Genomic DNA, 25,381 nt, shown 5'->3' with positions numbered 1-25,381 from the left:
GATCAAATAGAAATTGTTTTTTACTACTGGTACTACTTATTTTTTGTAAAAGATTCATGCCCCCTACCCCAAAAGAAGCAACGTATTGTTAAAAACCTTTTTTTATCTTAGATTTCAATTTTTGACAATGGAAGAGAACATAAACCAGCGACGCGGGCGGGCCTCTGCTAGTTTAACAAGCATTGCTTTTGAATTTTTGACCTATAATTTTACAAAGACGAATAGAAATACATTTTTGAAATTTTTCTATATTTTCATTGACATACAATTATAATTGAATTCCAAGAAGATGAAGTATATCAAAGAATTTTATTCATGCAGTTTTTTTGCTGACAATGAGATAAGGAAATTAAAATAATTATAATAAAAAAATATGTAAGTTTAATAATATTATAGAAATTGCATAATTAATTTAATCATTTGCATATTTATTATTATTTTAAATTCAATCTTTAAATATATAATATCATATGAAATGATATCTTGGTATAATTTAATATGTCATAATTATATATTTTAAGTGTTATGAAATAATAACTGTAACCTCATATGACCTTCATCTATGCAGATTAATATCTCTTCATTTCTACTATAGTGTTACTTTTATAGCTATATTTGTGTTTTTTTACAGCGCCTTTTTGCTTTACGTTTCACGCCACTCCATAGAGAACTTTTTAATTTGAAGAGCAGAAGTGATTATTTTGCAATTTTTGGATTTAATATTTTCAAATTTTGATAGTCTCGACAAATTGTAATAATCAAAGTTGTGGAAAAAAGTGAATTTTTTCTAACTTATATATTATTCTTCTTCTTATTCTTATTCTTGAGGCAGACCTAAAAACTTAAAAATTCTTTAAACAGAAATAAGTCATGCATATTTAGTTCTAGAAAATACTGTTTTATAGAAATATCTTTACTTGACTCAATTTCTTAATTATAATATTTCTTGTACGACCCATAAATACGTGCCCATAAGCCCTTATTTATATCCGGCACTGTACGGAGGTTATTTTCGTTCAAAGTATTAAATATAAAAATTAAAATCAAATTTTATTTTACAAATTTAAACATAACTCAGAAACTCTATAAAAATGCTAATACGGAAAATTGTATTCAAGAAATTATATAGACCCTTACATGGTTTTAGAATTCAAATCGGATTAATTTTTATCGAGCAATTACAAATGATAAATTAACGAAACTCTAAATACGAGAATTTCATACCATTATTATAAATAACAAATTTACATTTTATCCGGCAATAGTGCTCCAAAAACAAATTACTCCCAAAAGATCTAGATCACGTAATCACTTTTCACTACGCCTTGGGGTGTAACAAGACGAGCAGGTGAATTGAAATTTTTCCGTTTTTTTTTTCAAATGAAAGTCACTTTATTGGTTTTTCTTTTTAATAAGTAATGTTTTTCTTTCAATTAGGAAAATCCCTTGAAATTTTCCGGAAATAAAAAAGAAAGATTAACAAATAATGATGTGGGTGGCCTCTGTTATAGGCGTATAGGTCAGAGAAACGGGGGTTAAACCCCATTATTATTATTATTATTATTATTATTGCAAAAAAAAAAATCAAAAATTATATCTTGGATGTACATGACGGATTCATAAAGTTTTGTTTTAATCATTTCGCAGACGGAACTCGTAGACGGAAAAAAGTAAAATTCATGATAGAAAGAAAGTAAAGTTGAATAAACACACATATTAAGTAGATATTACAATTGTATTTGAGTTGATTAACCTTGACATTCCATTTACTATTATTTAAGAAAAAAATTATACAAAACAATATTCTAAAAATCTAGTCAAAAATTATATAAATAATTGTAATTGTTTAACATTCATTATATTTTTTTAAGAAATTATTTTTGCAAACACAAGTGGCTAAAATTAAGTTAAAATTTTGTAATTTCCTATAAAATATTTATTTAAAATTTTTTTTAGATAGTTTTTTGTCAAGGATAACTTTTAAATATTCGAGGTACAGCACAAAAATAGTTAAATTAATTGATAAGTATTTTTTTTATTATCTACAAATAATAATTTTAATGTTTACTAAATTTTATTATTTTATTAGCAAAAACAATACGGATGTGTTTTGACGAAGAATAATTTTACTGACGTCATTACTATTATCATAAAAATACGTTGTATGGTAGACTTGAAGTCACCTCTCGCAAATGACGCTAATAACGTACCGGCTATCAGGCTAAGATATTAAATTTTCGAAAAGCGAAATGTTGACATATAGTTTCATTCTAGTCTGTGGAATTGATCACATGGTCGTCGCTTGGATAAGAACGAAGTAACCGATTCCACCCACATCATAAATGTAATTGTAAAAATTTATGTAATTTAACAAATAAAGATTAACAAATAATGATGTGGGTGGCCTCTGTGATAAGGCGTATGTCATAAAACGGAGGTTAAACCCCATTATTATTATTATTATTATATATTAACTATGAAAAATTCGACTTCGAGTTTTTCAATAAGCTTGCTTTAATAGTTTTTAAGAGCCCTTGTATGTCAGGACTCATGTGGTGCCAACATCAGACTTAAAAAAAAAAAAAAACAAGTGAAAGCAAACAATTGACTAAGTTAATTGTTGAAATACCATGTATATAAAGTGTTGAATGTCGATGCTTGCATTAAAAAACCAACCACCAATTATGGTGGCCTTTCAGCCGCTATTTATTTTGGTTTTCGAAAAGTAATTTCTAGAAGTTTCTTCGTTTCTCGACAATACCACTTTGAATGGAATACCGCTTTCACATACCACTAGTTGAAGGTGTCTGCAAATTTGACTCTCTATCATTTATAGTTTTGTAAAAAATTGACATCAAAAATTTGTTCTAATTTACGCCTTAGCAAGTAAACAGTAATGTTTACGAAAAAATGTTTCAAACAAAAGTTGTTTATTTTCTCTAATGGTTTAGAAAATGCTTCTAAGATCCAATTGACCTATGTTGCTCATTTACGAATTGAAACTCACTTTTTACGTCCTCATGCACCTTATAAAAATTTCATTTTGATATCTCTTTTCATTTTTGAGTTATCGTATTAACGAACGGGCGGACAAACGAAAATGAATTAATTAGGTGATTTTGTGAACATCGCTATACACACATTTTTTTCTCACCATCAATATTTCTAAGCGTTACAAACTTAGGACTGAAATTAGTATACCTTGATATTTATTTCATATATACAGGATATATAAAAATACAAAATACTGTATTGTTTCTCATAAAAATTAGCTGGCATAAATAATTTTGACTTAAATTTATTTGTAATGTAAATAGCAAAAAATTAGCAAGTTTTTATATAATAATTAAAAAATAAAATTAATAGCCTGAGAGTAACAACCAAAATACTGTATTTCTTCGGAGCTCTGAAACAACAAAGGCTTAAGAACCAAATATTTGTTTTTACGACGGCTGAATTTTGGATATTTCTTTTCTTATTTAAATTACAGATGACGCCTTAGAACGGTTGCGTTTTCTGGTGTTTTTTAAATCATTTAAAGGCAATTGCTTTTTAATCATTTTTCATTATTATTGTTAATCCCTCGCCTGATATTGGAACTACGTTCCTTATCGTGTAGTCAGCGTATGGGGGCTAGACAAAAAAGGTTCCGACAGTCACTTTTTCTATTGCTTATTATTTTAAAATATTAATATAATTGTTAATGAAGCCGTGGTGTTGTGTTTGTTCCTCATGCTGATATTTAGTCACTTCTGATTAATGTTCATAGATAGCTTTTGACATAAAATTTGAAAAAAAATATTTTGTTTTGATTATTATTAGCAGTAATCAAAACTTAATTACTCTGATGTTTAGTAATTCACCCATAAAATTTAAAATATAACCATCCATAAAAAACGTTTTTTGTACTATGCACATTTGTGTCGCTAAAAGGTCTTTACTACGCTGTACTATACATAGCTTATGCCCTTGAAAAAGTTGCTCCTTTTGGACGCAATACGCCAGTTGCAATTTTGAAATTTTGTTTCTTCCACTCGAAATTTTCAGAAAAAAATATTAAATGCAATAAATGGTGTAAGCGCATATAAATAATGCAATACATTTTGTCTAACTATGTACTATCTAGACTTTGTCCCACCACATTTATCTAGAATTGTGAACAGTTATTTGAATAGTATTGAGGTATTATTTATTATAATTCAGGTATTGTGAATAGGTACTTATTAGAGCTATATGCGAGCCTGTAACGGATTGGTGATTCTTATTTTTCTTAATCGTTTGAAAGATCAATGAGATCTCTGGTTACCATCTCGTATATGTTATTTTGGTTACACAAACAACCAGAAAGTGGATTTAAAGACGTTATTAGACATTAAAATGTACAAGCAACCTCGTACAAGCCAAAGGCCGATAGCCTGTCTAAAAATATCAGTAAAATTTGTGTTTAGCCATCGGTTTTTTTTGAATAAATTGTAGGTGAAGTACGAAGTTCATCGGGTCATCTTGTAATAATTAATAATAAAATGTCTATTTTCATAACTTGATAAAGGAAAATTTGAAAAAAGAAATTTTTAATATAATTTTATTATTATTCCTTCATTGTGCACGTTATTCCATAAAATGTAATTTATAACTAAAAGAGCATAGTTCCAACCAGGAAAATCATTTTAAAACGGTTTTGTTTTATAATTATTATAATTAAAGAATGTAATTTTAGCGCGCTTCCACGTTTATTCACACAACCAAGATATAATTCATCCATAACTAAGCTTAATTAGGAAAGAAATTCATTCGTTTTAAAATAAATTCTCCAAAACATTGCCAGATATCGTACCAATGCTAGCTTTCTTTTTTGTCTGTCCGGGATGAATCTTTTATTTGAAAATTAAGGTAGTGATATCGATTAAATAGAGCAACGAAAATCTCTAGTGCAGCTAAGCAGCGAAAATCACTATATATTGAAAGTATTGTAAGATTACACAGTACCTACTTATTAAAAACTCAAAAAGAAAAAACACAAATTTTTATTGCACTAACAAGTAAAAATTTTCCATCAATTAAGTCACAACTTCCTCTATGTGCTTGTTTCGTTAACTTTTTTTATTTATATATTTTTTCAATATTTCTGTAAATTACATTAAACTTACTGTATTTTCAAAAACAATAAAGATTATTGTTTTAAAAATAGCAATTTTAAAAAAAATGCCGGAAAAATGGAAAGATTTTTAATTAGATATTTATTTTTGAAAATAAAAATAAAAAACAACAAAATACAAAAATACTGAATAAATTAAATAAAAATGGGAAGAGACTAGGTAATAGCTTATTGGGAGTCATAGCTCAAAATTAATTTTTTTGGTGGAATGCAATTGTTGAAATTATTGTGAAAAGAAAAAGTTAGTAATTGTGTGATATATTATTTTTACCAATTGTGTTTAAAAGTTTTTCATGTTTGTCTAGTCCTGTTTCTAATTTATGACATAACATATTTGTATAAAAAGAAACAAATATCAAATATAATTTTTCTTGTTTGAAAATGCCTTAAATTAAATCGAAAATCTCATTAAATTTAGTGGATTACTGCAAAGTAAATAAAAAAAATATTATATAAAAAAATACGTCTATATTTCTTGTATTAATTGAAATTTAAGTTGTGGTGTCCGAGGATAAGGTAAAAATGAAATGTAAATATTTTTCGATAATTAATTATTCGATAAAATGATAATCATTTCATAATTCATAAAATTCATTATAAGAATTAACAAAATTTTTGATTATATTTAATAAAAAAAACTTAGATTTTGATAGTTTTTGAAATTAGTTCCAATTTAAAAAAAAATTTAAATACACTATTTTAGTAAATAAAACATAGTTTTCTCATTAATTTTATTTTAAATTTCAAAATATTTTTAAGATCCTTTTTAAGTAAAAAAATTAAATGTTAAATTGACCAACAAAAATTGCTAAAAGATTTTTGCAATTATAAAATTTTATTTTAATCAAAGCCTGCACGTTTCAAAATGTAGGTTATTTGAAAGTAAATTAAATATTCTCAGATGCCACGAATCATATATTTTACAAAGAATTTAATTAAATTTTATATTTTAGACTGCAAAACTTATTAGTTTATTTATTTTATTTATTTTGGAAAATGTTTTTTTATCAATATTGATGCTATGAAGAAAATTTTGGTGATTTTCATAAAATCACCTAATTAGTCCATTTCCGGTTGTCTGTCAGTCGTCTGTCGTCTTTCGTCTGTCATCACGATTACTCAAAAACGAAAAGAGATATAAAGCTGAAATTTTTAAAGCGTGCTGAGAGCGTAAAAAGTAAGGCCAAGTTCGTAAATGAGCAACATAGGTCAATTGGGTCTTGAGTCCGTAAGTCCCATCTTCTAAACCGTTAGAGATAGAACAAAAGTTTAAATGTAAAAATGTTTCTTATAAAAAACAAAACAACTTTTGTTTGATACATTTTTTCGTAAGCGTCACTGTTTTCCCGTGAGAGCGCAAATTATGCACAAAATATATAGTATGTATTAAATGGGAATATCAGTTATATATGTGTGACATGTATTATGTGTAATGCGACAGAGTAATCAACACTCTCTATATATGGTATTTCAACAATTAACTCAGTCAATTGTTTGTTTTCACTTGTTAAATGTTAGTTTTGTTACGCATACTTTCCCTTATTTTTCACGGAGAAAAAATCATATCGCGATTATTTTTCAAGAGCAATCTTATGTCGTCTGTCAATACGGCATAGTAGTGACTATTTGATAACTTTTATTTTCATCAATATTATTAATAAAATTTTAAAATTAATAAACACTTTCGTTTAATAAATTGATCGTTTTAGGAACCTTGATGATGTAAAATTTTAAAATCATAAACCATAGACTCACTTGAGTCTAAAACACATGCTTAAAATAATTCAATCCATCAAGTTATCACTATGAATTCTAATGTTCAAATCTTTTAATTTTATGAAAGTTAAAAACACGGCAAATATTTGTTATATTTTCAACATAGAATGACTTAAATTAAGTTTGAAAAATTGGATAATTTTATTTACTCTCACAATTCGAAATGATTTTGAGTACTGTTCAAATTTGACAATCTTGTCACTGTCGTACAAACTAATCGACACAAACTATTAACGCAATTAATCCTTAGGCTAGCTTAGGACTTCTTAATTCAGTTAAAAAAAGAAATTGATATTGGAAGAGCCAGGCCAAAAAAAATTTACTAAAGCTGATAATTTGAGGATTAGTTATAGTAGTTGTGTACACACACATACTGCGGTCAGTCAAGCGAACGATAGAACAGAGATCAGACATATGCTATCGAAACGGTTAAGTTTTACGTGGTACTAAAATAAATTTAATAAAGCTGAAAATTGTTAAACAGATTTTATATTGCATATAAATAACAGTTATGATTGTCAGTCAGTTAAGTGTTAGAATAGGGCTGGTTCATCAGCCCTTATTTATGAGAAATAAATAAATAAGATTCATTTTTGATTTCCGTGATATTTAATTAAAGTTGAAAATTGTTATACGGCTTGCATATAGATAACAGTTATGACAGTCAGTCAGTTAAACGTTTGAATAGGGCTGGTCAGTCAGCCCTTATTTATGAACAATAAATAGAAAAGATTCATTTATGATTTCTGTGGTATTAAAATAAATTTATTAAAGCTGAAAATTTTTATACAGCTTGTATATTGCTTGACTTCATTTAAATACCACGAATACCATTATTTCTCATAAATAAGGGCTGATTGACCAGCCCTATTCTAACACTTAACTGACTGACAATCATAACTGTTATTTATATCCAATATAAAATCAGTATAACCATTTTCAGCTTTAGTAAATTCATTTTAGTACAACGTAAAACTTTTCGATGGCATATATGTGTTCTATCGTTTGCTTGACTGACCGCAGTATGTATATGTACACAACTATAACCAATCCTCCAATTATCAGCTTTAGTAAACTCAACGAATTTTTTTGTGGCCTGGCCCTTAATCCATTATGAGTGACTTTGCTAACTAGATGGGCATCGTAAAATATTATAATAAAGTACCTAATACACATTAGTAATAAAAATTTATTTAAAAAAAAAAGTCAAATAATTATCTAACGAAATTAATAAACATTATTTTTCTTAATTAATTTCGTAATAATATCTCAATATTAATTAATATATTGTATAAAATTTTATTTGTTTCATTGCAATCCAGTTTCTAAATGCATTCACATCTGTACGTATTCCGTTTTTTTTTTTTAATGTATAGTTTTTAGAGTACACATTTCCTATTTGCTAAGAAATTGGAGTTGTTCGTGTACTAAATAATTCTAAACATGTTTTATTGGGCGTGAATTTATATACAAACAAAAGCAAACAGTCTGAAAGGTTGCTGAAAGTCAATGATCCGTGTTAGTTGTAGAGAAATAATAATTTTTGCAAAAGTTAGCTAAAATAATCAAATTATTCACATTTAAATTGTTTTCATAAATTGGAAACATTTTTTTGAATTGAATCACTTTTTAACGTTAGTAAGTTTCATAAGGCATCGAAATGAGTAAATGACTAACAATTCCTGTTCAGGATAGTCTAATTAATTAACAAAATCCATCTAAATCAACGTTTCCCTCGCTATTATGATACGCAATATTTTAATAGTCGTCAGATTGTAAGCTGGTTACAAAAAAACCACTCTAACTAGCGCTAACACAACATCATTTAACGAAAATCGATTCATTGCGTTATATCTATTCAATTTTTGGCACTCTTTTGGATGTCAATATTACTAGTCATCTAACAATCTGACGAAAATTACTATTTTACTCTTATGAGAACGAATGTTCAAAAATAACTGCAAAAAGAGATGCATGTCATATAAATGTCAAATGTATTTTTAGACTATTTTTATTTACTACCCTAATAATTAATAGCATACAGAGAGACACAGCGAAACCTGGCCAGGTTTAGCCAGTTCCTATTTTAATAATTTCAATTTCAACTTGCAAAATTAAATTATTCATACTACAATTAATTTAAAAATTCAAAAAAATACAGTTATTTTAAAGTTTTATGTTTTCATCTCTGTCGTCAGTCTCCATGACTCCCTATCATTTTTTTTATTTTAATTTCTGTTTTTGTTTTTATTTAGTACAAAAAGGCCTGTTTCTAGTAAAAAATGTTTAAAATACCATTCTTTGGTGTCTCCAGTTTTCCCGTATTTTTTTTTTTTTTCAAAAATATAACCGCTATTGTGCAAACCGTCACCAAATTAGCAACGAGTAACATACGCTATTAATAAGAATAATTAAAATTAGCTAATTCATACTTATGATGACTACCAGTGCTGGATTTACACTAGGGTCAGTCGGGGCTAGTGCCCAGGGCGGCAAATTTTCTAGGGCGGCAAAATTTTGAAAGTGAGAAAACATTTTCTATACAATATATAATTAACTAATTCTTTTAAATAAAGATTTTATCTTTCAAGAAATATCATTTATGCATTATGTTTCAAATTAAAATTTTGTATATTATAATATATTAAATTTAAGTGAAAACTATTAAAATAAAATTAATTTATTTGCATAAAGGTTTGAACAAATAAAATTTGATACTTTTTTTTTCTGAAATTGATAAATTAATATAGTTTTTTTTGAAGAATTAAAAAAATTTTTTTTTCTCATGTTTATTGAGAACTCTAGACATAAAGCTGAAGATTTGCTAGTTGCTGTATTATCTGTTCTTCAGTTTTTTGATCTTGATCTCTCAGATTGTCGAAGTCAGTCATATGATAACGCGAATAATGTATCAGGGATTTATTCGGGCTTACAGGCAAGAATTCATGAAATTATATCTTGCAGAACATGCTTCTTGTGCTGCTCATTCTATGAATTTAGTTGGAGTTGAATGCGCCCCAGTTGCAGTAGAATGCGCCCCAGAAGCTGCGTCATTCTTTCATACAGTACAAACTTTATACAACTTTTTTACTGCATCGACGCATCGCTGGGAAGACTTACAGTCTCATACTGAAAAAAGAATTGCGTTAAAAACTTTATCTGCAACCAGATGGTCAGCTCGTTATGAACCGGTTCTTTTTTCTGCAATTAATTAGTTATTCTAATTCTTAAAAAATAAGATATCAAAACTATTAAAATAAAATTTCAGTCATAGGGCGGCATTTTCTTCAGTGCCCCAGGGCGGCAGAAATTTAAATCCGGCCCTGATGACTACTTAGTAACCGAAATAAGTATTTATATAGTGCAAAAGATCTAGAAAATTGGACAAAAATCTAAACTTTTTTCGAAAAATGCTAAAGTTCTCATTTATTATCTTTTGATTATGACTTAGCATATAATTTGCAAAATTAAAGAATATTTAATAGACTTTCTATAAAATAATAATGTAGGTAATTTGAACAAACAGATTAATTTTATTAAAATTATTCAGCTGAATATAAATTATCTCCATTTGAGAGAATTCTTTGATTATAAAATAAAATGAAACAATAGTTTAATCTTTTGACTTAACATTTTATTTAATAAGGTAATATCACCAATTTTATTAAAAGTAATACTTCCTTTGTTACTTAAGGACGTATAAGAAATATTAACGCAAACATTAAAGAATTTCAGGCTAATGGTTTTTTACAAAAATTAAAAAAAAAAAAATATAATACTCTTACGACTGTATTCTATTGCTATAATTCTAGAAATATTATTGAATTTTGAAAATTTTTAAACATTTCCGGATCGGATTGAGAAATGAATAATTGAATTAAAAATTTTACTAAAAAATCAATGGAAAACAAAGAAAATACCTATTTTAGTAATTAAAATTTCATTATTTTTAATTTGTATCCCATTGAACCATCTCTTTCAAACAACCCACTTTATTTTCAAATTATCTTCCTCTACGTGCCCGTTTTTGTGATTGTTTTTAATAGGGATAGGGATAGGAAAGGGATAAGGATAGGGATAGGGATAGGGATGGGGATAGAGATAGGGATTTTTTTACTAACTTGCCTGGCAGTAATTTAAGAATTAACATTGGAGACATTTTTCAAGAATTACAAAATTTTTAGCTTTTTTTTTCTTAATAATTTTGTTCATTTTATAATTCTGCAATTGACATTAGACTTATTGTATTTTCAAAAACAATAAAGGTTATTGTTTTAAGGACAACTTGCATTCAATTGGCCCATTTTTTTCAAACAACGCATTTGATTTTAATATTTAATAACATTACAACAGCTAATTTTAAAAATTAATTTTTTTGATCAATATTTTTTTTATTATTATGAAAACCAAATATTTAAATTAGTAGTACCCTGTTTCGAATACTTTTTGGTTGAAATCAATTAAAAAGAATTGATTGAATTTTTTAATTAAAAATATAAACTGCATAAACAATTATTTTAATGATTGAAAATTATTCACGGTTAAAATTCACGAACAAATTAACCATTGCACTTTTTATACCATGCATATATGTAATATGCAAGGTATACTAAGTTTAGTCCCAAGTTTGTATCGCTTAAAAATATTTAGGCTACAGAAAAAATTTTTTTTATAGGTGTTCATTAAATCACCTAATTAGTCCATTTTCGGTTGTCCGCCCGCCCGTCTGTCCATCTTTACAGCGTACTCAGGACGTAAAAAGTGAGGTCGAGTTCGTAAATGAGGAACATAGGTCCATTGGGTCTTAGACCGGTAGGATCCATCTTGTAAACCGTTAGAGAAAGAACAAAAGTTTAAATGTAAAAAATGTCCCTTATAAAAAACAAAACAACTTTTCTTTGCTACATTTTTTCGTAAACGTATTATATGGGAATATCAGTTATATTAGTTATGTATGTATCACATGTATATATGTGTAATGTGAAAGAGTAATCAACACTGTCAATGCATAGTATTTCAACAATTAACTCAGTCAATTGTTTGTTTTCACAAGTTAAACTTTACTTATAGATTCATTAAAAACAATTGTTTATAGTTTTTTTTATTTTATAACAAAAGAATATTTGATTAAATTAATAAATGACAATAAAATTACTAAAAATAAACAAAAATCCAGAATCGATCGGATAAAACAGCACATATTTTATCTGTTTGCTTTGCAAATTTTTGCTACTAATTAACAAGTATCGTCCTAACAATAAATATTTCTGATTTTAATAATAATAAAATATTTTTCAAGTTTATAGTACCTAATTTTTTTATGAAAATTAATTTAAAAATATTTTTGTTAATCTTTTATTTTTATACCAAAATTTTAGTGTCATATATTAGCTTAAATAATATTTTATTTCCAAATTTTAAGCACATTTCTCAATCTTTTACTAATCAAATTCAGGGTTCAAAATATTTACGTTGATAAATATATCTTAAATATTACTATTACATATAACATAAATTATTCTCAAAGACCATATTTCACCAACCATTTTCAACCAACTCCAAAAAAAACAAAGTTTTTAATTTGTACCAATTATTCAAATGTAAATAAACCAATTTCATAAACACATTTTCACATGAGTTTTTCAATTATTATTTTATTCGGTGAGAAAAACTCTTTGAAATGAAATTATGGTGGAAGCGATCTTAAAAACATTAACGCAAAAATGGTGGAGGGATGTGAAACTTCAAAACTTTAGAATACTAAATCCTTATTTTGAATAATTTCCTTTTATCTAAGTCGACGCTTATCATATTCTAGCTAATATTCCACTTGATAAATCGTAAATTTTCACAGAATAAAATAATAGACTTGATTTGAGAAATTGTATATATTTTATTAAATAGTATAAAAAATACTTCAAAAATTCATTTAAAAAAGTCCCCTGAGGGTCTAGATAAATTATTTAGTTAAAAACTTTTATGATGCAAAATTATAAACAAAAGCCTTTTATAAATGATTATGTCGAATATTTTTACACATATCTTCAATAAAAGATCAATGTCACATAACTTTACTGTCTGTCTCATTGCCAACGAACGAATTATCAAACAAGTGCGAAAACTTTATAAATGTTTATTCATGTTATTAACAATACTTTACTTAATTATTTAAACAAATTTTAAAGATCTATATGACAATCGAACATAAAAAATTGTGGAATTTTAATATGACGAATATTTATATTTGTTTTAAACTTTTACAGTCATAGGTGACTTTGGCGAAAATTCTATCTTTTACTCATCTTATAACTCTCAATCTCAATTTTCATCTTAAAACTATGACAATTTTTATATTATTTTTTGTCATCCGATTTACATAACATGTTCTTCGATTTCCAAATACCTCAAAATCAGGGAGTGCTTTAATTTTGAAATTCAAATTTTGTACCGAAAATATAAATAGACAAAGATATCTAAATACGCAGAATGTTAAATAAAAGCTAGCACAAATGATTTATGGCACGCCATTTTACTATTTAATAGACTAATTTTTATCGAGAAAAAAATTAATTAATTATTTTTTTTCAATCAGAAATTTTATATTTTGTAAAATAAATCCTAGTAAAAGAGAGATTGATATAAGATAAGATGAGAAAAGAGAGATGAGAATTAAAATTATGATGATAACATAATAAAAATGTATTATTATTATGTATCATCATAATAATAATGTATTATTATTATGATGATACATAATAATAATACATTTTTATTATGTTATCATCATAATAAAAATGTATTATTATTATGATGATACATAATAATAAATCAGTTAATTTTATTTGAATTAGATTAAAAAAAAATGATTGAATTAAAATTATGTACATAATGGAAATAGAGAATTAAAATTATGTACATAATAAAAATGATTGAATTAAAATTATGTACATAATGGAAATAGAGAATTAAAATTATGTACATAATAAAAATGATTGAATTAAAATTATGTACATAATGGAAATATAGCGCACGCCGTTTTACTATTTAATATGAATTAAAATTATGTACATAATAAAAATGATTGAATTAAAATTATGTACATAATAAAAATGATTGAATTAAAATTATGTACATAATGAAAATGATTATTATTATGATGTTAACATAATAATAATGTATTATTATTACGATCATTTTTTTTCGGACATTAAATAGTAAAATGGCGTGCCATAAATGATTTCTACTACAATATGAGTTTTTTTTTTAATAAAATTATATAAATTTACTCATTCTTAAAAACATTCAGATTTCATACAAAATATTGTAATCGATGCTTCACTCTCTTTTAAAATCAAGCATTAAAATCAATTATTTAAATATGATTATGATTATTTTATTTGGCATTTGCAAATTAAATTGAACAAATTAAAGGTTTGAAGAAAATAATACATAACGACGGTAGAACTCTAGTGATCCAAGTATCATTTTTTTTTAATAAAGATTTTGACATATTGGCACGAAAACAAACGTAACTTTTCATAATTTTTCCAAGTGACATTTGTCACCATTTTTTGCAAGAAACTCCAGCTCTTTCTTAATATCCGAGAAACTGCAATCCAGAGATCTCTAACATAATAAAGTGTGTAAAAACAAATTTACTAGAATGATTTTTATCCATTATTCCAACAATAGTAAATATTTATTGTTATAAATATTAACCAGTAAAAATTATTAATTTTCTTAAAATTTAAAAGCACATTTTCGTTATTTTCGCACTTGGAGCACTATGGTTCTACCGTCCCATGTCAAATATTATTAATACATGTTAGTTTTTTTTTTTTTTAAATAAAAACCACTATAATTTTTTAACGGGATAGTGACAATATCAAAATTGGTAACAAGTTGTAGAAATATTCTATAAAATATGAGCATTTTAAAAATTTTTCTAATTTTTTCTGAAATATATTTGAATATATCAATAATTTTATTAAAAATTCAATTGAAAACCAATGGCAAGCCTGTGATGTTTTTTCTTAAAGTGTTTCGATACCAAAACGCACGTTTTACCAAAAAACTGAAATTTTGTGTGTCAGTCTATGAGTATTTATTACACCTTCTATAAATTTCAAGTCGACTCTCTATACGGTTTACGATAAATTAATTGTTAAAACAACCCTTTTTACATTATGGTATATGGAAAAGTCGTAATAAATGTTGGCTTTTTAGTCAAAAAGTGCTTGTAAAAATATTTTACCATTTACATAAGAAACTCTTATCAATATTCCTCAAGTTTTAAGCTTTAAAATCATACCAAAATTAACTGTGCATAAAAATGAAAATCTTTTTTCGGTAATAACCCTGACTTTGATAGTTTATTTCCCCTAAACCGTCCAAAGAATCGATAAGAATTTTTGACAAAAGATGTATAAAAGAATTATTAATTAATAAATAATATTTCAAATTCTTGGTATCATTTTGAATTTGCGGTATCGAAATACCTTAAAGAGTTCAACTGAAAATATAAACAACGATTGAAATGTTTTTTTATCAATTAATCACCTTTTTATAGATTTTTTGCAAAAAATTCATATCGATTCTGTGTAGGGTTTATGAGAAATGTGCTCTTTTTTTGGTAAATAAAAACTGACTTTCTATTTTCTCCTAAGAGAAAAGATTGAATAAAGAGATGATTAATTCGTTCAGAGAATTGATTGAATAAAGAGATGATTAATTGATAAATAAATTTCAAATTTTTTGGATCATTTTCATTTTTTCGATATCGAAATACTTAATTCTAAAATCTACAAAGTAAATACAAATAATTTTAACACTCACCACATCGACAACAATCCTGTCTCGTCTTTGGATACATTTCGTAATTATTACAATTATGAATATTATTAAATGAACTTCTTAAATATCCAACATTTGTATGATGATTTGTTATTAATAAATTATTAAAATTATGATGTGAACTATTAATTTCTTCTTCCGAACTATTTTGTGTTGAACTTAATAAACTTGATTCCGTATTTGATAATCTTGATTCGATATCATCACAACTAATGACTGATTCCGATATTCTTGAATCAATATCATGCTCCAAAGAATTTGCTCTTGTACACTTCATTTTTGTTTTTTTTATTTATATTATCAGTAAATTTTTCTTATCACTTCAAATTTTATTTACATATAAATTTTTTTTATTTTTTTTTTTTTTTGGGATTGAAAAACTTTTAATATACCCTTTTTTATGTATTCATAAAAGAAAAAAACTTATTGATATTTTTATAGAGCCTATTTTTTTATGCACGGCGCGGGCTACGATTAAATTTTTCATCCCATTCGAATGGTTCGGATCAAACTATTGTAAATATCACTTAAGATAAATTTATTATATGCACCTTTGAAGTATAAAAAAAAAACAGTTTTTTTTTTAATTCTGTTTATTATTTAACTATCATAACTCGCTATAACAGCCGCCCCCCACTTTGTTGTGAATAGTAATATATTCAAGGCAACCGCAATCTATGTTGTTTTAATAGTATCTTTATATAGTAAACTTATCAATGAATATACTTTTTTTGTATTCTTTGGTTAGAGTGCATTTCGCATACTATAAGTAATTTACCACCATATTCTTCGATTTCATGAACCCAACATCTATTGTATTCACGTTGGTTTATTTTTTGTTGGTATTGGATGTCACAAGATATTCGCGGCATACTTAAGTGCCGGTAAGGAGAAAATAGAAATAGGATAAGAGAGGAAATATGGAGGGTTTTGATATTTTCATGATTTTTCTCCAAAAGACTTCAATCTCTCCCAATGTAGGATCTAACATTCCATATATTTTCTTGACTATCCGCGTTTACACCTTCTTGGAATAATTGCTGGGAAATCGAAAAATATTAACTTTTCGATGGTGGTGATGATATAAGAATGTTATTGTTATTTTACAAGCTTTTATTTAACCCTTCAGCTTGGTCATCGTTCGTACCACAATCATTAATTCATATGAAAGAATTTTGAAATAAAAAACCGTCTTAAAATTAGCGAGAGAAAATCTTTCTACCCAACCGTTCAGAAGGGTTATCTTCACTTGTATGTATGTCCTGGAATTTTACAAGTAAAATTTGACCCACTTCCCAGTTTCTGATTGAGATAAAATTGCATATACAACTCGGATGATTTTATACGATATTTGATGTACATGCGTTTTTAACACGCTTTTATAAGCTTCATACGTATGTTAGTATGTTAGTATGTAACGGAAAATTTGAACATGATTTTGACCCCCTTCAAAACGTCGAATTAACTCGAATTTTGGCATACTTATCAAGAACTGATGACAATACAATAATTTATTAAGTTTATTTGATTATTATGATCAGGATTTGCAGAATAAATGATTTACATATCTGAAAATATATACATTTACTTGCGCTCCCACCATATTTATAATTGATAAATAAATAATAGTCTAAAAAAAATAATAGTCTGAATTTTTGATAAATAAATAATAGTCTAAAAACTAAAAATACAAAAGAAATTTTAGTTCAGCTAGAAAATAATTTCTTTAACTTTTACCAGTATCTGTCTATAAACTACTTACAATAATTAAAATTTAGCACCGCACGCTTTTTTACGATAAAAAGATTTTTTTGAATTGAAGAAATTATTTTAGTGCAGCTAATTACACAAGCGTGTTTTTTAGTTTTTTTGAACTATAATTTTTTTATTTATTACTTAAAAAATAGAAGGGAAGTAAGTGCTCCGAATCATCCCTGATATTTTTAATTGAACACGGCCAGCTTTTACAAACAGTCATGTTTGAGTGAGTCATAAGAAAAATTATTTTCAACTTTATATATAATAAAAAATTGTCCCTAAAGAAGTATTTTTTATTTAAATTTCTTTATTTATTAAATTTGTACCTACTATAAATATAAACTTGAAAACAAATCATTCCCTCATTAACCCAAATGTGGCATGATTGCAATTTAGGTTCCAAACCAAACCAAAAATGGTAAAAAACTAGTTTGCAACCAAAAAAATTTCATTCTTGTGGGGAATGTCAAAGTCAGTTTATTTAAATACTTTAAAAAATTGAAAGTGTTTTCAACAGTGTTGACATTATATATACCAGACCAGTGTGTTAGATGAAAAATAAATAATAAAATTTCAATTAAAATAAGTTTGCCACGAATACTTTAGACACACAGTAATTAATCATTAAATTAATATATTAAGTATAAATGGTTTCTATACGTGTAAAACACGTTTATTATTTTGTGTCTATATTTTATTAGGCATTCATCATATTATATTTGATGTTTAGGGTCCGACAACAATTTTAAGCACCATTTTGCTCTGAAAAATGATTAATACATACTTGAAACTTCGTGGCTTCCTTTTTTAATACAAAGTTAATTTTTGCTGAATTGTTTAATAATTATTAATGTTATCAAGTGGTCATAGTGTCCGACAAATTCCTGGGTTCTTCAATCTGCTGGGTTTTTCAATCCGATAGCTCAAATATGAAGCACATTTGAAAGCCCAGAACTTTCGAAAAATGTCGTAGAGAGAAGTTTGTCGTAGAAGTTTGGTAGAAGTTTGAGTGGAGTCCAAAAGGTAGCCACTCAAAAAGTTTCAAGTACGCATTAATCATTTTACAAAGCACCCTTTTTGCTTCACAGTCTATTTTGTTTGAAAATGTAAAATCTGAAAGTTAACACTATAAAACTAATTATTGTGTAACGGCGGTTGTTACAGATATATACCACGGAATGAAGAATGAAAAACAAAAAGTCATAAAAAACGAAACATTAAGTGAATTTTTATATTCTTATTCAGTGTATTCAGTTGTGAATTTTTTTTAAATGAATGAATTAGAAAATATTGTTTTCAGGTGGTTTTTAAAAAAATGTTGTTTGTTCTTAACTTTTAAGGGAAAGAAAAAAATATTCTAGGATTAACTATGAAACTCTAATTAGTAACTGTCGAACCATATAGGATGCGTTTGAAAGTAACACATGCATGTCAACATACTTACTTTTACTCCTTCCAAAATAAAACATTATATGCAATACTAACAAGGACCACGATTTCGGCACTTTCCCAACTATGAGATTTTAAAGTCGGAAAAATAAAATTGGCAAACACTAGGTGTATAAGACAAATAAGTATTAATCGATATTATTGAATATGCTTTATAAAAAGACATTGATCTTGTCAGATCCATATCCTTTTATAAAAAGAAGGCAAAAGTAGCGGTTCCAGTAGGTAATTATTATTGTTCAACACATCCAATGTTTGTAAATTTATTTACACATCTTCTTGACCAATGTACCCGATTTTTCTCTTTAACTAACCTGTTTCATTTTAGTTGCCGGATCACTTTAGTGTATCAAAGTGATGACTAATAACGAGGTATGCGAATAGATAAGACTGAACAGTTTAATCCGCAGCGACATTACTCGGTCTGGCTATCCTCAAAGATAATACAGAATTGCCAAATGCCCTTCAATAAGCTGGCGGAACAAATGAACGTAAACCTGATATAAGTACCGAGAGGGGACATTACAGGGATTGTAAATCCGACAAGCTTGCTAGAAATAGCACGAGGCTGTTGGACACAAGCATAAATATGTTTCGGTAGTTCCATTTGCGAAGTGCAAGCTCCTCCTGGATGAGTACATCTTTATAAAGAGCAATCTTAGATGGGAGTAGGAACGCACTTATGAAGCCGCAAGACAGATATGATCGATATGGGCCTATTTAAGCAAAGACTTTGCGGTTATTATAGGGCACTGGCTAGATGGCAAGAACGCTGAATGATTGGGCCTACTGTGTATCACGATTATTGTCGAAGCTATCACAGTGGAGACGAGGAGGAAATGATGTTTAATTTTCTCTATCACTGTCCAGCTCTTGCCACACGTGAGTTCGTTTTTCTTTGACGATCTCTCTGACCTTCTTAAAGAGCTCCAAATGCTTCATGGAATAGTGACCGGAGAGTAGTGACTCTTTCTCTTTTCTTTATCAAAACGGACCTTATGTGTGTTTGACTCCTGGACAACCACTCTAACGTAGCTTATCCTAAACCGTTTGTGTTTTTGTTTCTCACGTTTCCTTAGGATTATTTCTCATTTTTTTTAGGCTAGTGTCTTTGCGTAAGACAAATTAGGATTTCTTCTTAAGATATGTTTATTGTAATTTATATCTACATCAATTAGACCAAAATCGGTGACTGATTACTCACACATATTATGTTAATAAACACATTTAACTTGATTATTATTAGTGTTATACCCAGTAACCTACAAGCATAACTTTATTAATATTATAAATATAAATTAGTTCATTTAACTTTCAATTATTATAAAAAACAAGAGTTGTGTTATGACACACACATAACATTAGCCGTAAATACTTATTATTATTTTTTATTCAACAGAGCAGACCTTTTATGTGTGGTTTTTCTTAGGAAGTATTTAGATAAATTATTTATCAAAAACTCATTTCATTTAAATTTTATGATTTAAATGATCCCAGCCACTTTCTCAGAAAACTGTGCTACGCTATGCTACAAAACGTATAGAAGAATGTATAAAAAATGAGAAGTTTATCGTACAACCATAATAAAGCGAATTTTATGAAATATTTTACCTACCTTGTAGAACTTGGATAGATATAGTCCTGTTTGACAATAAATCGTTTATGTTTTTAAGCAGTGTTTTTTGATGTTTAAATGTTTAAATGTTTTCATCTACGTCAAGAGTAATACAAATTTTATACATTTCTATTTGTCTACTTTTTCTACTGGCTCGTAATTTCCCTTCGGTGAGATTCATTCTTCACATAAATTTTAACTGAAAAGTATAGTCCTGTAAATCCAGCCATTTGTGACTAGCCAACTATGTTGAAACTATTTCGACATTTGCTGATGTTTATTGATTTTTTATACAAATTTTGGGCTTGGCACTAGAAGGGTTAAGAACAAATTTCAAATCCGTGAGCGAAATCTGCGTTGAGTACGCCACGGAATTGACAAGAATCAGGTTACTTAAAAATTGCCGGGCAAATGCATTGCCGGACAGGACGTCAAAAATTCACTCGAAACGCTCAATGTTTGCAATGAAGATGCTTTTCCGAATATCAACCAAATACTTGGAGTTGTGGCAATTTAACCAGTGTCTGAAAATCAGGTAAACGATTTAGCCTCGCTCAATTTACATCGCGGTTCTTTTTTATATCTCGCTAAATTAACTTTTTGAAAAATAGTTACTGAATATCACACTTTGACATAATAAAATGTATTCTTACTCAAAAAAAAGAATTTTTCTTGTTGATTGATTCCTGCAATGGGTCCTTGGATAATCCATTCGCACGGGCCTGCCCTTAACATTACTTTTACTTGTTCAGTGGTTAATCCGGACCTGATATGACTATTATAGGTTTTTATTATATCAGAAAAGCAAAGAAAGACCTTTTATTAAATTTTTTTTATAATATTTTTTACGCTTCTATTATTATTAAATTTAATGAACGATTTTGATCTAATGACTTTATTTAAAAAATTTATTACTTTGTGTGTAATTACATATATTAGTATTAACTATTAAATCATAATTAAGTTAAAATAAATTAACTATAATTTATCATACAAAAATTTAAATAATTCATTTTTTCCTCATTAAGGATCTTTTCAGTTTTTTAGACAAAAACACAACGCTTTTTGGATTGTTTTCAAAAAAACATATATTATATTATATTATCCAAAAATTAAAAAGTATGACAAACATTTTTCGGCTAAAAAGGCATGTTTATAACACGTTGATGGTGAAGCCTTTAAAAAGAGGTGCGAATCAATTCCACTCAAAATAAAATTTTCTCATTGATCAATATTATCGAAATAATAATATTAGCTCAATGTAAGGTAAAATTCGGATTCTATCGCACGAGGCAATGATATTTAGTCATATAAATTATGTATTTATTATTTATTATCAAAAATTTTTTGCTTGTATTTCAAAATATATTAAGCCTTGACTAGGATAACGTAAGTTTGATAACAGAGACATTTAAATTAAAAAAAATAATATTTTTATTAACTTTTTATGTCATTATCACATCTTTTAATGATCAAGGATATCACTAATCAATTTCAAAACATCTAATTAGATAATCAACCATAAAATATAACTTTTTAAAATTAAACATATTATTAAGGAAAAAAAAATCATTGCGTTGCGATTAATATATTCGCATTATTTGATTAACTAATGGAGGGTAAGCAGATAAATAATATTTAAGCCTTCAATTATAATTATTAATATAATTATTGAAACGTAATTATTTTATTGCTAATTAATTGACCGTAATTGTCTATTAGTCCGGAGGCTTAGAATTTTTTACGTGCAAAAGATGAGTAATGACCTTTACGACCTTTTCTTGTCCTTTATTAGTATTAAAAATATTTCCGTGAGTGTAGAACGTTATTAAAACTTAAAAAAAAAAGAATCTTGAGTAGAAATTTTGCATGCACATTTAGTTTGGATGACAATGCATGGTAAGGTTGCGACGTCCTGATTTTCCCATCGCTTCCACCATATTTTATATAAATACATGTTTTTATTTTAGTCTTAAATTAAAAATTTTAATAAAAAATATTTTTTAAGGGACAAGCTTTTATTGTACTAAAAAGTAGAAAATTATTTTATCTATAAGTCACTCATACCCGACTATTTGTAAAAGCTTGAGGAGCTTAATATCAAGGATGAATCGAAAAGTAATTAGGCATGTGGAGTAGATGAGGCGTTCCTCGTCATTTTTGATATTTTTAATTAACCGCCACAAGCTTTTACACATAGTCGGGTATGAGTGACTTAAAGATAAAATTATTTTCTACTTTTTAGTACAATAAAAGCTTGTCCCTTAAAAAGTATTTTTTATTAAAATTTTTTCTAATTGATTTGATTCTCGAAAACATGTTTTGAACAAAAGATGTTTAACTTTCTATAAAAACCGTTTCTCATTAGTTTCTTCTATATTTTTACTTAGCGAGCTCAAACTGACTATTACATGATTCTGAAGGTCGAGGTCAAATTCAAATTGTCTTATAGATGTCCCCTCATGATTTCAAAATTTTTTATTTGAACTTTTTTTCAGTATTTTAAGTACTCTACAAGATTTTTACACATATCGATTAAAATTATCCACTGTAGTGTATATAAATATCGATTATTTTGATTTACCTCCAGGCATAAATTACGATTCGTCTTAAAATAATATTTAAAAAAATATCTGATAATATTTCTAAGCTTTATTCTCAAGTGACTTTAACAGCTTTAGAATTACGTATAAATTCTTATAATATATAATATCCACTTATTATAAATACATCTTCTTGTAAGTGGTTTCTAAAAGTTTTTCCTGGAAAAATACTCTTGAAAAATATATATATTGTGTTCAATTAAGTCAATACCATATGGCTCAAAAGTTCTAAATGGTTCTGCATGTCTAAAGTTCTAAAACCTAAAATGAAATAATCAGATATCAATAGTTTGCATTCGTATACAGTTTGTTGTCGAAAAATGATTCTTTTGCTCAGGAGTAAAACATCTTTATTTTTTACAATATTGACAATCTTTATTAAGAAAAGTTAATTCGTATTGAAAATTACGGTCTGATTTCTAATATCATCTAAAATGAAATAATCAAATATCAATTTTTTGCATTTGTATACAAAATTTTGTCGAAAAATGATTATTTTGCTCAGGAGTAAAACATCTTTATTTTTTACAATATCGACAATCTTGTTGATAAGATGAATTTAATTGAAAAGTACCAATATCAATATCACCCATCTATTACGACGAAATCGATTTTATTATTTACTAACTCTTCTCTGTATTAGCATTGATAATAATAGTACCTATAAGATCCCAATTAGGGTCAACCTTCACCCACCTGTTTACCGAATGAAAATTATTTTTTATGAAATGTAAAATATTAATAAATATCCCTGTATGTGTTGCCTAAAAAATATGGTCAAGACCACTTTTAATAAAAATATCAAAACTTGGAAAGCTTGTTAACTTTATTTTTTTATCGATATCTTGTGGACAATCATATACCATAATTGCAATAAAATAATCATTATTTAGACATTGCGAGTCAATGAATTAACAGAAAGAGGCAGACAACTCAGCTGCTGCCTATTCCTTATAGCTTATACTTTCGTTAAATATGCAAGTCAGTCGAAAAATTTCAAAAAATTTTACTTTTGGTATTTTCGCTAAAAGTAGTCTTGACAACATTTTTTTTTTTTTTGGGGTAACCCATTGCAGGGATATTTGTTAACATTTTATATTTCATAAAAAATATATTTCTTTCGGTAAGCAGATGTGGGTGTAGGTCAACCCTAATTCGGATCTTAGACCATAATATGTCTATACAGATATACCTATGTACTTAGTTTCATTTTTTTTTTCAATTTTAAATAATTTCAATAAATTTCAACAATTTTAATATAAAATGAAACCGGAAATCACTTTAGCTATACAAATTTACCGCATATGTAAATCTATTAAAAGGTTTAAAGATTTTAAGTAAGAATTATACATACGCAATTATAATTTTTAATAATAAACAAATTGATTTAATTATAAACTACAAAACCACAAATTTAATAATTAATAAATATGATGACAGATGTTAATGATAATGTTCTTACATAAACAATTAAATCGCAGTATTTTATTTAACATTTATTGTATTATTGATGTAATAAGTAATATTTAGCTATGGCTCATAAACGCAATGTTAATTGGGCTTAACAAAATACTAAACTACCTTTATACAACAATGACATAGTTTTTTTTCTTCGCTTTTGTCTAAACTTGAAACTTTATTTAAGTTATATTTAGTATAACGGGTGGGTTAGTAATAACCAACCCGAACCTAATAAGCAAGATAAAAATTTGTGCAATACAAATCGTGTTGGTATTTCTCGATAGAAAAATAATATGATAGAGAAATAATAAAATAATATGATGGAATGATTTTTTCTCATCGCTTCCACCATTTCTAAATGTACATCATTTTTTACTTTTAAATACAAATTAAAGTAGAAAATAGTTTTTAAAGTACAAGCTTTTATTGAACTATAAAGAAACAATTAGTATTTCTCCTTGAGTCACTTAGATAGGTAAAAAATCGAGGAGCTCAAGATATCACATTAGTAATAATAGTGCATTCATAACTAAGCGCCTTAAGCTTCTACAGGGTGTTTTTTTAAGTTGACATATGCTTGAAACTCGAAAAATAAGTAATAAACGTGAACTAGGTTTTCAAAAAACATTTTTTGTTCGAAACATTTTTCAGCAAAAATGAAAAATTTTACCCAAAACTATTTTTACGTATCAAAACTATTTTTTTCGTATC

The 25,381-nt window shown here is 26.8% G+C and overlaps 1 protein-coding gene across 1 annotated transcript in view; it reads right to left on the bottom strand.

Moving 5' to 3' along the window:
• LOC123301212 (scavenger receptor class B member 1-like) overlaps positions 1-16,081 on the bottom strand; it is a 46,237-nt gene extending 30,156 nt beyond the window's left edge. Inside the window, exon 1 of the mRNA XM_044883946.1 lies at positions 15,767-16,081. Within this exon, the coding sequence (XP_044739881.1) occupies positions 15,767-16,061 (295 nt within the window). The 5' untranslated portion in view covers positions 16,062-16,081. The remainder of the gene's footprint in view (positions 1-15,766) is intronic.
• Between the last annotated feature and the right edge of the window lie 9,300 nt (positions 16,082-25,381).

This window comes from Chrysoperla carnea, chromosome 5 (assembly GCF_905475395.1).
Source record: "Chrysoperla carnea chromosome 5, inChrCarn1.1, whole genome shotgun sequence".
Lineage (NCBI taxonomy): Eukaryota > Metazoa > Arthropoda > Insecta > Neuroptera > Chrysopidae > Chrysoperla > Chrysoperla carnea.
The sequence above is the reverse complement of the archived record's forward strand: the minus strand, read 5'-3'. Positions and strand labels throughout refer to the sequence as shown.